Below are 13,529 nucleotides of genomic sequence, written 5' to 3'. Positions count from 1 at the left end.
TGTCCATGAGTTTTGGTGGGCAGCCCCCTCTTGGCAGGTTTGTTGTGGTGCCATATTCTTTCAATTTTTGAATAATATACATAATGGTGCTCCGTGGGATGTTCAAAGTTCCGGATATCTTTTTGTAACCCAACCCTGATCTATACTTCTCCACAACTTTGTCCCTGACCTGTTTGGAGAGCTCCTTGGTCTTCATGGTGCCGCTTGCTTGGTGGTGCCCCTTGCATAGTGGTGTTGCAGACTCTGGGGCCTTTCAGAACAGGTGTATATATACTGAGATCATGTGACAGATCATGTGACACTTAGATTGCACACAGGTGGACTTTATTTAACTAATTATGTGACTTCTGAAGGTAATTGGTTGCACCATATCTTATTTAGGGGCTTCATAGCAAAGGGGGTGAATACATATGCACGCACCACTTTTCCGGTATTAATTTTTTTGAATTTTTTGAAACAAGTTATTTTTTTAATTTCACTTCACCAATTTGGACTATTTTGGGTATGTCCATTACGTGAAATCCAAATAAAAATCAATTGAAATTACAGGTTGTAATGCAACAAAATAGGAAAAAAGTCAAGGGGGATGAATACTTTTGCAAGGCAGTGTATGTGGCTGCCTCTCTTGCCAAGTGGACCAGTGAGAAAACCATGAGTCAAAATGTTTAATCTCTATGTAACACACATTCCATTCTGTGGGTGGTTTAAAGCTGCAGAGCTCATAGATGACCAGTTTAATATTATCAGGTTTAATACTGAGATGAACACTGATTTGTTGATATCTAGTTGGTCTTTGCGGGATTCAGCCATTATCAAAAAGACATCATATACACAGAGTAAATAGGTTGCTTGCTTTAGTGTTTTTAAACACATCTTCTTGTGTTTTCTTTAAATTTCCTTACATGGATTGCTCTTTAGTGACAAGCACGATGGTTAAGACCAATATGACATTTCCAATAAACAGTTAATTGATAAAGACATGATTCCTCAATATACATTCAGGTGAGAGAACATGAGTCCACAAAATAATCCACAAAAATCCCCAAGTCTTCATGTGTGGCATTTACTCAGTCTCTCCATTTCTCAAAGATCATCACTGAAACTTATGGTCATGTGCACTGTCCTCACGTGGATGAGGTATATTTTAGTAGGCTATAAGTGATGCTTTTCTCCATTCCAGCTCCCTCCTCAAATGCCAACCTTAGCAATGCAGGATCTTGATGAAAGCTTTTCTGAACTCTATATTGAAAGTGGTGTATATGATGGGGTTCACAGCACTGTTCACATACCCCAGCCACGTGAAAGCGTTATACATCTCTGCAGGAACCTTGCATGTGGTGCAGTGGGTGTTCAATATATGAGTGATGAAAAAAGGTAGCCAGCATATGATAAATACACCTAAAGAGAGAGAGAGAAGACAAAATGTGAAAAGATCGGAGAAACCAGCTAGTACCGTGATACTGGATGAATGTCGACATTGAATCATGTTATGAAGTGAAACTTTATACAATGAAACCTTCTCCTCGATGAAAATGAAATCTGTTTCCTTTTGATGCATCATTTTCTGCCTGGTTGCCTGTAAGCTCTTTTCAAGTTAAGGATTACTAAGGGAATATAATATACCTATACAGGCCGTCAGAAAACTACAGCTAGTAAAATAAAGATATCAACTACATTTTATTGAGTTGTCTTATTGTTTATGACGTGTGAAAGTAAAATAGACTTTACCCCAATTTTTGTATCCCATTCAAAGTGTTATTCACGTTAACAACTTACCCAGGACTATGGCTAACATTTGAGTGGCTTTCTTTTCCTTCTGTTGGGAGATCTTCCTCTTACTCATGAGAGTGGGTTGCTGCTTGATAGACGTCTGTGTTTTGCCGTTGGGTAAGGCCTCGGTCTGAAACGCTTTAGCGACTTTGGGCACTTCCGCCAGTATGTCCTTCGAGTCGCCGTTCTTCTCCACTTTAAGGGAGCCCTCAGGCAGGGAGGGGGGCACGGAGGTGAGGCTGACGTTGGCCTTGGTTGGCGGGAGGAGCTGGTGGCTGACAGACGTGGTGGTGGCATTGTCCACATTCTTCTGTTTCTGAGGGTTGCAGTTGATCATCTCGTCCAACTCCATGTCATCCCCATCGTGGGCCACCTCTTTGATGAAGATCTGCTGACAGAGATCAACAACGATGTTATAGTAGTAGTAGTAGTAGTAGTAGTAGTAGTAGTAGTAGTAGTAGTAGTAGTAAATGCAGCAGTAACTTCTATATCTTGCTTACGGGGAGAAATGGGAACAATAGAGGTGACACCTTGTTAACTGCCTTTAAAAGTAAAGACTGCCTTATGAGAGTTGCTCTGTAAAAATAGCACAACAAATACTTGACACACCACTTTTTTCTTGTTGACAGGAAAGCTCCCATTAGGTTTCACAATCACAGTGCATAGGCTCACATCTCCTGGGTGACTGCACTTCTCCTGAAACAACAACAGGGGAGAGAAGCCGGCACACAGTCACTGCACAGGCACCAAATGTTCTCAGAGTCGCTCTTTGAGATGGCACAATTCTAAAGAACAATTAACAATAAACCAAACAAACTGTAATTCTATTGAGCGTACGCCGTTATTTGATTCCCATTCGAATCATTACGTCCATAACACTCAATAGGGCAGAAATAAAAAGTCCATGGAGTTAAACTGACAATATTGTTTCAGAAATGGTTTATTGACTCACAGTATACTTTGTGAATGTATTTTCTCTTCTTTCTCCCTTCCCCACAACAAGACAAAGGCATGCATGTACATGAGTAATGCAGAGGTCTGAGAGAAACACGGCTTCTTTTCCTGTATTGATCCGCTTTAATGTAATTCAAATCAATATCCAGAAAAGGAAAATGTCACTTAAAGGCATAATTACTGTTGCATTTCAGCTCTCCTTCCAATATAGTAGGCCAATGTAACATGGCCAAGTGGGATTTGTCATGTGAAATGACCAATTACATCAGAATATGTTGCTAATAATCTCAATACGCTCAAATAAAACGCCTTAGGATAATTGCGTTTGCCCTTTTCAATCCGGGCTAGAATGCGATCTCGTGTGTTTTTGTTGGACCCTCCAACAAAATCATTATCTATGTGTTTGTCCTCTCATGTCTGTGAATAGCAAACACTATAATATCTAGCTTCCTCATGTTTGATTACATTCTCCAAAAACACATGACGCGTTGTTGACAATGGATTTAATTGAATTGGCTCTACTAAGTGTGTTGAGCACTTCATTTATGAAAAACATGATTAGCAGCCTAGTCACCTTTAACGTGACAACTGTGTCGTGGTCGCCTGTCCCTTGACACGAGCGCTTTGTGTTCACCCGTTTCCGCCGCTTGCGAAGCACCACATAAATCTGCACGTAGACCAGCAGAGTGATGATGAAGGGAATGTAGAAGGACACAATGGAGGAGTACACCACAAAAGCCGGGTTGGCGATGATGCACAGGGACTCGTCGCGAGTCGCTAGGGAGAAAAACAAAATGACACGCCGGTCAGAAAACAATACATGTCAAACGTAATTAAGGAGCCTTGCACGAGCGAGCAGGAACAGCTCATTTGAGCAGTAGCCATTCTTTGTAGCATGATGTAGAAGTACGACCCCTGGACAGGACGCTAGTCTATTGCAGAGCCTTATCCCCAATGTATCTCCTTAATTCTGAGTGCCAAGCTGAGACGCATCGGGTACCATTTATACAGGCTTTGGTATGACTCAGCCGAGGATCGGTCTCGCAATCTTTCAATCTCAGGGTGGACACTCTAACCACAAGGCAACTGAGTTGGTCAATACAGTGCAAAATACATAACATTTTGGATGAATATACTATGTGTATGAAAGAGGAGCATTCAAACTAACCACCACACTGTTTACCCCATTCACAGCAGTCATACAGTTTAGTATCACCTATCATTGTCATACTGAGTTCCTGCTATTACCTGTGTTATTTAGGCCAAACAACAGGGGGCATGATATTGCAAAGGACAGAACCCACACCACTGAGATCATAACAGTGACTCGTCTTCTGGAGCTGTAGCGTGTGTTGTACAGCATGGGCATGGCGACTGCTGTGTATCTGTTGTGGAAGGAAGCAGAGGGAAGGAAAGACAAGGGGAAAACACAGTAGGGCCAGACATGATCCAAGTTTGAGTATGGCTTTTCTACTGTGCAGACTACAGGTGGAGTGACAGCAAACACCTTTCTCTATCTTCTCTTAGTAGGGACATCAGGGCTGTACAGTCGTGGTCAAAGGTTTTGAGAATGACACAAATATTAATTTTCACAAAGTCTGCTGACTCAGTTTTTATGATGGCAATTTGCATATACTCCAGAATGTTATGAAGAGTGATCAGATGAATTGCAATTAATTGCAAAGTCCCTCTTTGCCATGAAAATGAACTTAATCCCCCAAAAACATTTCCACTGCATTTCAGCCCTGCCACAAAAGGACCAGATGACATCATGTCAGTGATTCTCTCGTTAACACAGGTGAGAGTGTTGACGAGGACAAGGCTGGAGATCACTCTGTCATGCTGATTGAGTTAGAATAACAGACTGGAAGCTTTAAAAGGAGGGTGGTGCTTGAAATCATTGTTCTTCCTCTGTTAACCATGGTTACCTGCAAGGAAACACGTGCCGTCATCATTCCTTTGCACAAAAAGGGCTTCACAGGCAAGGATATTGCTGCTGGTAAGATTGCACCTAAATCAACAATTTATCAGATCATCAAGAACTTCAAGGAGAGAGGTTCAATTGTTGTGAAGAAGGCTTCAGGGCACCCAAGAAAGTCCATCAAGCGCCAGGACTGTCTCCTAAAGTAGATTTAGCTGCGGGATCGGGGCACCACCAGTGCAGAGCTTGCTCAGGAATGGCAGCAGGCAGGTTTAAGTGCATCTGCATGCACAGTGAGGCAAATACTTTTGGAGGATGGCCTGGTGTCAAGAAGGGCAGCGAGGAAGCCACTTCTCTCCAGGAAAAACATCAGGGACAGACTGATATTCTGCAAAAGGTACAGGGATTGGACTGCTGAGGACTGGGGTAAAGTCATTTTCTCTGATGAATCCCCTTTCCGATTGTTTGGGGCATCCGGAAAAAAGCTTGTCCAGAGAAGACAAGGTGAGCGCTACCATCAGTCCTGTGTCATGCCAACAGTAAAGCATCCTGAGACCATTCATGTGTGTGGTTGCTTCTCAGCCAAGGGAGTGGGCTCACTCACAATTTTGCCTAAGAACACAGCATGAATAAAGAATGGTACAAACACATCCTCCGAGAGCAACTTCTCCCAACCATCCAAGAACAGTTTGATGACGAACAATGCCTTTTCCAGCATGATGGAGCACCTTGCCATAAGGCAAAAGTGATAACTAAGTGGCTCAGGGAACAAAACATCGAAATGTTGGGTCCATGGCCAGGAAACTCCCCAGACCTTGATCCCATTGCGAACTTGTGGTCAATCCTCAACAGGCAGGTTGACAAACAAAAACCCATAAATTCTGACAAACTCCAAGCATTGATTATGCAAGAATGGGCTGCCATCAGTCAGGATGTGACCCAGAAGTTAATTGACAGCATGCCAGGGCGGATTGCAGAGGTCTTGAAAAAGAAGGGTCAACACTGCAAAAATGGACTCTTTGTAATTGTCAATAAAAGCCTTTGACACTTGTGGAATGCTTGTAATTATACTTCAGTATACCATAGTAACATCTGACAAAAATATCTAAAAACACTGAAGCAGCAAACTTTGTGAAAACCAATACTTGTGTCATTCTCAAAACCATTGACCACGACTGTAGGGGTAGAAACAAAGGTGGGTAAACTCTGAGATGATGGGAGGACTAACGTACAGAAAACGCTAAAAAATGCTAATTTAGCGTAACAGGTAAATGCTATTCAGGAAATAAAAAGGTGCTTAATGTGCATTAACCCTTAATGTGCATTAAATGTGTTTATATGCAGTAACCCTCCACTACATCTCTGGTAGGGGTCCTTATCAATTAACCTCTAGCCTGCTGTGTGACCTTATTAGTGAGTTAGTTGACATCTTAGGAAGTAGAAATCCTCTTACAGACTTCCTTTATTGATTTCATTGCAATTTGGTTGGGAACCAAGGCGACTCAAGCACTTAAAGCTAGAATCCTTAGTTGTTACATACATTTTGGGACTTAGAAATTAATGATATACATATATACACTACCGGTCAAAGGTTTTAGAACACCTACTCATTCAAGGGTTTTTCTTTATTTTTACTATTTTCTACATTGTAGAATAATAGTGAAGACATCAAAACTATGAAATAACACATATGGAATCATGTTGTAACCCAAAAAGTGTTAAACAAATCAAACTATATTCTTAAATAGCCACCCTTTGCCTTGATGATAGCTTTGCACACTCTTGGCATTCTCTCAACCAGCTTCACCTGGAATGCTTTTCCAACAGTCTTGAAGGAGTTCCCACATATGCTGAGCACTTCTTGGCTGCTTTTCCCAAACCATCTCAATTTGGTTGAGGTCGGGGGATTGTGGAGGCCAGGTCATCTGATGCAGCACTCCATCACTCTCCTTCTTGGTCAAATAGCCCTTACACAGCCTGGAGGTGTGTTTTGGGTCATTGTCCTGTTGAAAAACAAATTATAGTCCTTTTAAGCCCAAACCAGATGGGATGGTGTATCGCTGCAGAATGCTGTGGTAGCCATGCTGGTTAAGAGTGCCTTGAATTCTAAATTAATCACAGACAGTGTCACCAGCAAAAAAAACACACACCATAACACGTCCTCCTCCATGCTTTACGGTAGGAAATATACATGCGGAGATCATCCGTTCACCCACATTGCATCTCACAAAGACACGGCGGTTGGAACCAAAAATCTCCAATTTGGACTCCAGACCAAAGGACACATTTCCACCGGTCTAATGTCCATTGCTCGTGTTTCTTGGCCCAAGCAAGTCTCTTCTTATTATTGGTGTCCTTTAGCAGTGGTTTCTTTGCAGCAATTCGACCATGAAGGCCTGATTCACACAGTCTCCTCTGAACAGTTGATGTTGAGATGTGTCTGTTACTTGAACTCTGTGAAGCATTTATTTGGGCTGCAATTTCTGAGGTAACTCTAATGAACTTATCCTCTGCAGCAGAGGTAACTCTGGGTCTTCCATTCCTGTGGCGGTCCTCATGAGAGCCAGTTTCATCATAGCGCTTGATGGGTTTTGCGACTGCACTTGAAGAAACTTTCAAAGTTCTTGAAATTTTCCGGATTGACTGACCTTCATGTCTTAAAGTAATGATGGACTGTCATTTCTCTTTGCTTATTTGAGCTGTTCTTGCCATAATTTGGACTTGGTCTTTTACCAAATAGGGCTATCTTCTGTATACCCCCCTACCTTGTCACAACAAAACTAATTGGCTCAAACACATTAAGAAGGAAAGAAATTCCACAAATTAACTTTTAACAAGGCACACCTGTTAATTGAAATGCATTCCAAGTAACTACCTCATGAAGCTGGTTGAGAGAATGCCAAGAGTGTGCAAAGCTGTCATCAAAGCAAAGGGTGGCTATTTGAAGAATCTCAAATATAAAATATATTTTGATTTGTTTAACACTTTTTGAATTACTACATTATTCCATATGTGTTATTTCATAGTTTTGATGTCTTCACTATTATTCTACAATGTAGAAAATAGTAAAAAATAAAGAAGAACCCTTGAATGAGTAGGTGTTCTTAAACATTTAACCGGTAGTGTATACCTATTAATTCTTGAAGAATATAACTTATAAATGCTTCATGAGCTTAGTTCAACTGCTGTACCCCATCAGAACCCAAAATAGAAGCTTGTTTACTCCAATGTTTGTAAACAATGTAAATATAAACAAACACTACATAGCTTCAAATCATGGTTAATCTATACAATTGATATCATGGATGGACAGTCCTTGCATCCATAGCTCTGTCTATGAATTTGAGAGTGGTTATTGTTTCAATTAAGGACTCTAGCTTTAAAGGTACTCTTTATTCAATAGCACAGATCACAGGACTATCCCAGGAATAATTGTTAATCACAGGACTATCCCAGGACTAATTGTTAATCACAGGACTATATAACCAATTACTCTATGTTTCTCTTACTCTAAAATAAGCATCAGCAGTATAAACAACTCAAAGATTTTCTCCACACATGCTGAATGTGCAGACATTTTGTATTAAAATACAAATTACTTCAATATATATTTAAATGACCTCTGAGTTAAGTATTCACATAACCAAGGTGTTCTGTACATGCATTTGAGTGACACGAAAATCAGTGAAGTGGAAAATCATTCAAAATGAAAAGTGGCGTCCTGCATAGTCCATAAATAATTGTATTGGTATTCAATAGAAACTACCAGCTGGGTTATGCCTTTTAGGCCCAGACTCCAATGAATTTGCTTAAAGCTTTTCACTGCAAATCCATAATGGCACCTGCCTCCAGCCAAGATTCAACAATTTCAAGAGCACACTTACCGATCAATGCTGATGGCACAGAGATTGAGGATGCTAGCAGTGCACATCATGACATCAAGGGTGACAAAGATGTCACAGTGGATTTTACTAAACCTCCACTCTCCCACCACCTGAAAGAAAGATGTTCCAACATTTAGAGACAACAGAACAATTTGTTTTATCCCCCTCAAGCACTGACTCAAGCACAGACTGTTTTTCAGTTGCAGTTCAGTCAGACATTAAAAAGCACACCCTACATGTTCCTCAATAGATATTCTTATCTTTTCAGCTGTTCTCATGAATCTTCCAATGCCTGCTCCATTCACCATAAGTTCCCTGTCACTTATATCGGAATCAATCAAAAGACACTGTGATGGAAAATTGTATTGTTTGTGCTTTTCTAATAACCAATTTCTGTGCTCTATTCATGTGCTTTTCTAATAACCAATTTCTGTGTTCTTGCAAGTGACTGATTGAACGAATCCTCACTATCAGTATCTGCAATTTGGCAGGACGCCCAGAACCTTGTTTTGAGAAAGGGATATCTTAGTTTCAAGGTTGCAGCTTAGTGAAAAGCCTTGTGAGGTATTGGTCTGTCACATGCATGACCCAGTATTGGTCGGTCACATGAAGCAAACATTAATGATGAATTAATTATGAGTGATGAATAAGCTAAATCATGCAAATATAACTTGTATGTATGTAAGAGAACTAACGGGACTGCCCCGGGTGGAGCTCCTGATCGACATGTGTCCTTGGTGCATTGAGTTGGTTGGAACCTCTCCAGCGCGCTGATAATAAACAATTATTCATTTAAGATTGACTTTGAGTGTCCCTGTGTGTAATTTCCACGACAACACTATATACAGCACACTCGGAAAGTATTCAGACCCTTTTACCTTTTCCAAATGTTGTTACGTTACAGCCTTATTCTAAAATGGATTAAATGGTTTTTCCCCTTCATCAATCTACACACAATATCCCATAATGACAAAGCAAAAACAGGTTTTTAGAATTTTTTGCAAATGTATTACAAATAAATAAATAAACATACATTTACATAAGTATTCAGACTTTACTCAGTACTTTGTTGAAGCACCTTTGTCAGCGATTACAGACCAGAGAATCTTGTTTCTCATGGTCTGAGAGTCCTTTAGGTGCCTTTTGGCAAACTCCAAGTGGGCTGTCATGTGCATTTTACTGAGGTGTGGCTTCCATCTGGCCACTCTACCATAAAGGCCTGATTGGTGGAGTGCTGCAGAGATGGTTGTCCTTCTGGAAGGTTCTCCCATCTCCACAGAGGAACTCTGGAGCTCTGTCAGAGGGACCATCGGGTTCTTGGTCACCTCCCTGACCAACGCCCTTCTACCCAGATTGCTCAGTTTGGCCGGGTGGCCAGCTCTAGTAAGAGTCTTGGCTGGTGGTGGTGGTGTGATGGTGTGGGGTGTGTTTTTATGGCACACATTGGGCCCCTTGATAAAAGTGGAGCAATGTTTGAATGCCACAGGATATCTGAACAACACTGCCAATCAGGTGCATCCCTTCATGGCAGCAGATGTTCCCATCTGCAAATAAAAAATTTGCAGCAGGATAATGCCCCATGCCACAAGGCTAGGATTGTCCAGGAATGGTTCCACGAACATGACAGTGAATTTAGCTTATTGCAGTGGCCTGCCCAGTCACCAGATCTCAATTCAATAGCATCTGTGGGATGAGATGGAACGAGCTATCCACTACCAGCCAACTTGACACAACTGTGGGAAGCATTGGAGTCAACATGGGCCAGCATCCCTGTGGAATGCTTTTGACACCTTGTAGAGTTCATTCCCCGACGAATTGAGTCTGTTCTGAGGGCAAAAGGGGGTGCAACTCAATATTAGGAAGGTGTTCCTAATGTTTGGTAAATTGTTCTATTTATTCCTTATGTTATTTTTTATTTATTTATGTCTTTTTATTTTTTGCTACTATTTCTATTTAAGAAAAACATATATATTATTGTTGGGAAGGGCCCTTAAGTAAGCATTTACTGTTAGTCTACACCTGTTGTTTACGAAGCACGTGACAAATACATTTTGATATGATTTGAACAGCCTTAATTCTTCGGAGCATGGATTTTCAGATACGCTGTGGCGTTCAAATGTTTCTCATTTGGTATCAAGGAACCTAACGTGTGCCAGGAAAACATTCCCCACACCATTATACCACTGCCAACAGCATGTACCGTTGACATCAGGCAGGATGGGGCCTTGGATTCATGCTGCTTACATAAAATCCTGACTCTGCAATCAGCATGACGCACAGGAACCGGGATTTGTCAGACCAGGCAATGTTTTTCCACTCCTCAATTATCCAGTGTTGGTGATCTCATGCCCACTGGAGCAGTGGATCCCGGTGTGGTCGTCTGCTACAATAGCCCATCTATGACAAGGACCGACGAGTTGTGCGTTCCGAGATGCCGTTCTGCACACCACTGTTGTACTGCGCCATTATTTGCCTGTCTGTGGCCAGCCTGTTAGCCTGCACAATTCTTGCCATTCTCCGTCAACCTCTCTCAATGAGCTGTTTTCGGCCCATAGGACTGCCACTGACTGGATGTTATCAGTTTTTTGCACCATTGTTGGTAAACCCTAGACATTGTCGTGCGTGAAAAGCCCAGAAGTTAGGCCGTTTCTGAGAACCGGCGCAGCTGGCACAGACAATCATACCATGCTCAATGTCACTTAGGTCATTAATTTTGCCCATTCTAACGTTCAATCGAACAGTAACTGAATGCCTCGATGCGCGTCTGCTTGCTTTATATAGCAAGCCACGTGACTCACTGTCTATAGGAGCTAACCATTTTTGTGAACGGGGTGGTGTAGCTAATAAACTGGCCACTGAGTGTATATATATATAATATATATATATATATATATACACATACATACTACATGGCCCAAAGTAGGTGGACACCCCTTCAAATTAGTGGATTCGGCTATTTCAGCCACACCCGTTGCTGACGGTGTATAAAAAGGAGCACACAGCCATGCAATCTCCATAGACAAACATTGGCTGTAGAACGGCCTTACTGAAGAGCTTAGTGACTTTCAATGTGCCACCGTCATAGGATGCCACCTTTCCAACAAGTCAGTTCGTAAAATTTCTGCCCTGCTTGAGCTGCCCGGTCAACTGTATGTGCTGTTATTGTGAAGTAGAAACGTCTAGAAGTAACAATGGCTCAGCTGCGAAGTGGTCGGCCACACAAGCTCACAGAACAGGACTGCCGAGTACTGAAGCACGTAGTGCGTAAAGATTGTCTGTCCTCGGTTGCAACACTCACTACCGAGTTCCAAGCAATATCAGCACAAGAACTGCTCGTCAGGAGCTTCATGAAATGGGTTTTCATGGCCAAATAGCCACACACAAGCCTAAGATCACCATGCGCAATGCCAAGCGTCAGCTGGAGTGGTGTAAAACTCGCCGCCAGTGGACTCTGGAGCAGTGGAAACGCGTTCTCTGGAGTGATTAATCAAGCTTCACCATCTGGCAGTCCAACGGACAAATCTGGGTTTGGCGGAAGCCATGAGAACGCTACCTGCCCGAATGCATAATGCCAACTGTAAAGTTTGGTGGAGCAGGAATAATGGTCTGGGGCTGTTTTTCATGATTCGGGCTAGGCCCCTTAGTTCCAGTGAAGGGAAATCTTAATGCTACAGCGTACAATGACATTGTAGACGATTCGGTGCTTTCAACTTTGTGGCAACAGTTTGGGAAAGGCCCTTTCCTGTTTCAGCATGACAATGCCCCCGTGCACAAAGTGAGGTCCATACAGAAATGGTTGGTGTGGAAGAACTTGACTGGCCTGCACAGAGCCCTGACCTCAACCCCATCGAACACCTTTGGGATGAATTGGAACGACGACTGCAAGCCAGGCCTACTCGCCCAACATCAGTGCCCGACCTCACTAATGCTCTTCTGGCTGAATGGAAGCAAGTCCCCGCAGCAACGTTCCAACATCTAGTGGAAAGCCTTCCCCAAAGAGTGGAGGCTGTTATAGCAGCAAAGGGGGGACGAACTCCATATTAATACCCATGATTATGGAATGAGATGTTCGACGAGCAGGTGTCCACATACTTTTGGTCATGACACACAGAGAGAGAGAGAGAGAGAGAGAGAGAGAGAGAGAGAGAGAGAGAGAGAGAGAGAGAGAGAGAGAGAGAGAGAGAGAGAGAGATTTCAATGTATAACGAGTAGTTTATGCTTCCACTTCCTTCCTAAGAGCCTGATTAACCCATTCTTATTCACAAACCACCTCCACTCTCCACATGAACAGGGATCCCATGGTGTAGCTACTAGCTAACATCCCTGCATGACAGTGCGCTTCGAAGCCCGCCCATCGTGGCAGATCCTAAGCCTTTCCCCTACATCACTACTGAGAGTGGTGCTTTGCTTCTCACTCAGTTTCTCACTCAATCGTATTGGAGTCGTCAAGCCCAGAGATATCTGCATCTCACCTTTTTTTTTTTTTAAACAGCCAGAGCTGCAAAGCTGGGCTCACGGAGACCTGTCTGATTAATCTCTGTCCTGAGGCAATGTGTTATTAATTATGCCAAGCTCAGGCTTGAAGAGGGTTATGTCTTTGCTCCTAGTTGTCTGATTGCAGCCCTGCCAGTGATTAAAGAATGATCTGACAAAACTAATAAAATACTCTTTATACCAGGCTCCACACATCAGCCTACTAACACTCCTCCCTAACTGGTGGGAATGGAGATTATTTAACACTATTATTAACACCCATAGACATCATGGTAAGGGCTTATTGAAAATTGATTTGGTCGAGGACTGCCCTGACATCGGTGACATTGTAAATGAAATGCAGCGAGAAATCCAATTGCTATGTTAATGTCGACTGCAGCCCGATACATATTTTCTCATTTGGTCCTGATATTTTGTTTTTCTCATTTTGCGTTGGGATTGTACATTAGATATTGCACTTTCTCAGAAATGTCAACATTTCATTTGCTATCTGCACAGACACTTTG

At 42.2% G+C, this 13,529-nt stretch overlaps 1 protein-coding gene across 2 annotated transcripts in view; it reads right to left on the bottom strand.

Annotated features, from left to right (window-relative positions):
• Positions 1-556: 556 nt before the first annotated feature.
• Positions 557-13,529, bottom strand: part of LOC121568229 (D(2)-like dopamine receptor) — a 41,893-nt gene continuing 28,920 nt past the window's right edge. Inside the window, exons 3-8 of one of the 2 annotated variants that reach the window (XM_041878783.1) lie at positions 8,530-8,639; positions 3,973-4,109; positions 3,299-3,501; positions 2,380-2,466; positions 1,777-2,161; positions 557-1,398 (exon numbers count right to left, since the gene is read on the bottom strand). In XM_041878783.1, coding sequence (XP_041734717.1) covers positions 1,202-1,398; positions 1,777-2,161; positions 2,380-2,466; positions 3,299-3,501; positions 3,973-4,109; positions 8,530-8,639 — 1,119 coding nt within the window. In that variant the 3' untranslated portion in view covers positions 557-1,201. The remainder of the gene's footprint in view (positions 1,399-1,776; positions 2,162-2,379; positions 2,467-3,298; positions 3,502-3,972; positions 4,110-8,529; positions 8,640-13,529) is intronic. The other variant, XM_041878784.1, reaches the window with a different exon arrangement.

This window comes from Coregonus clupeaformis, chromosome 6 (genome assembly GCF_020615455.1).
Source record: "Coregonus clupeaformis isolate EN_2021a chromosome 6, ASM2061545v1, whole genome shotgun sequence".
Classification (NCBI taxonomy): Eukaryota; Metazoa; Chordata; class Actinopteri; order Salmoniformes; family Salmonidae; genus Coregonus; species Coregonus clupeaformis.
This window is presented reverse-complemented; position numbering and strand designations above follow the sequence as displayed.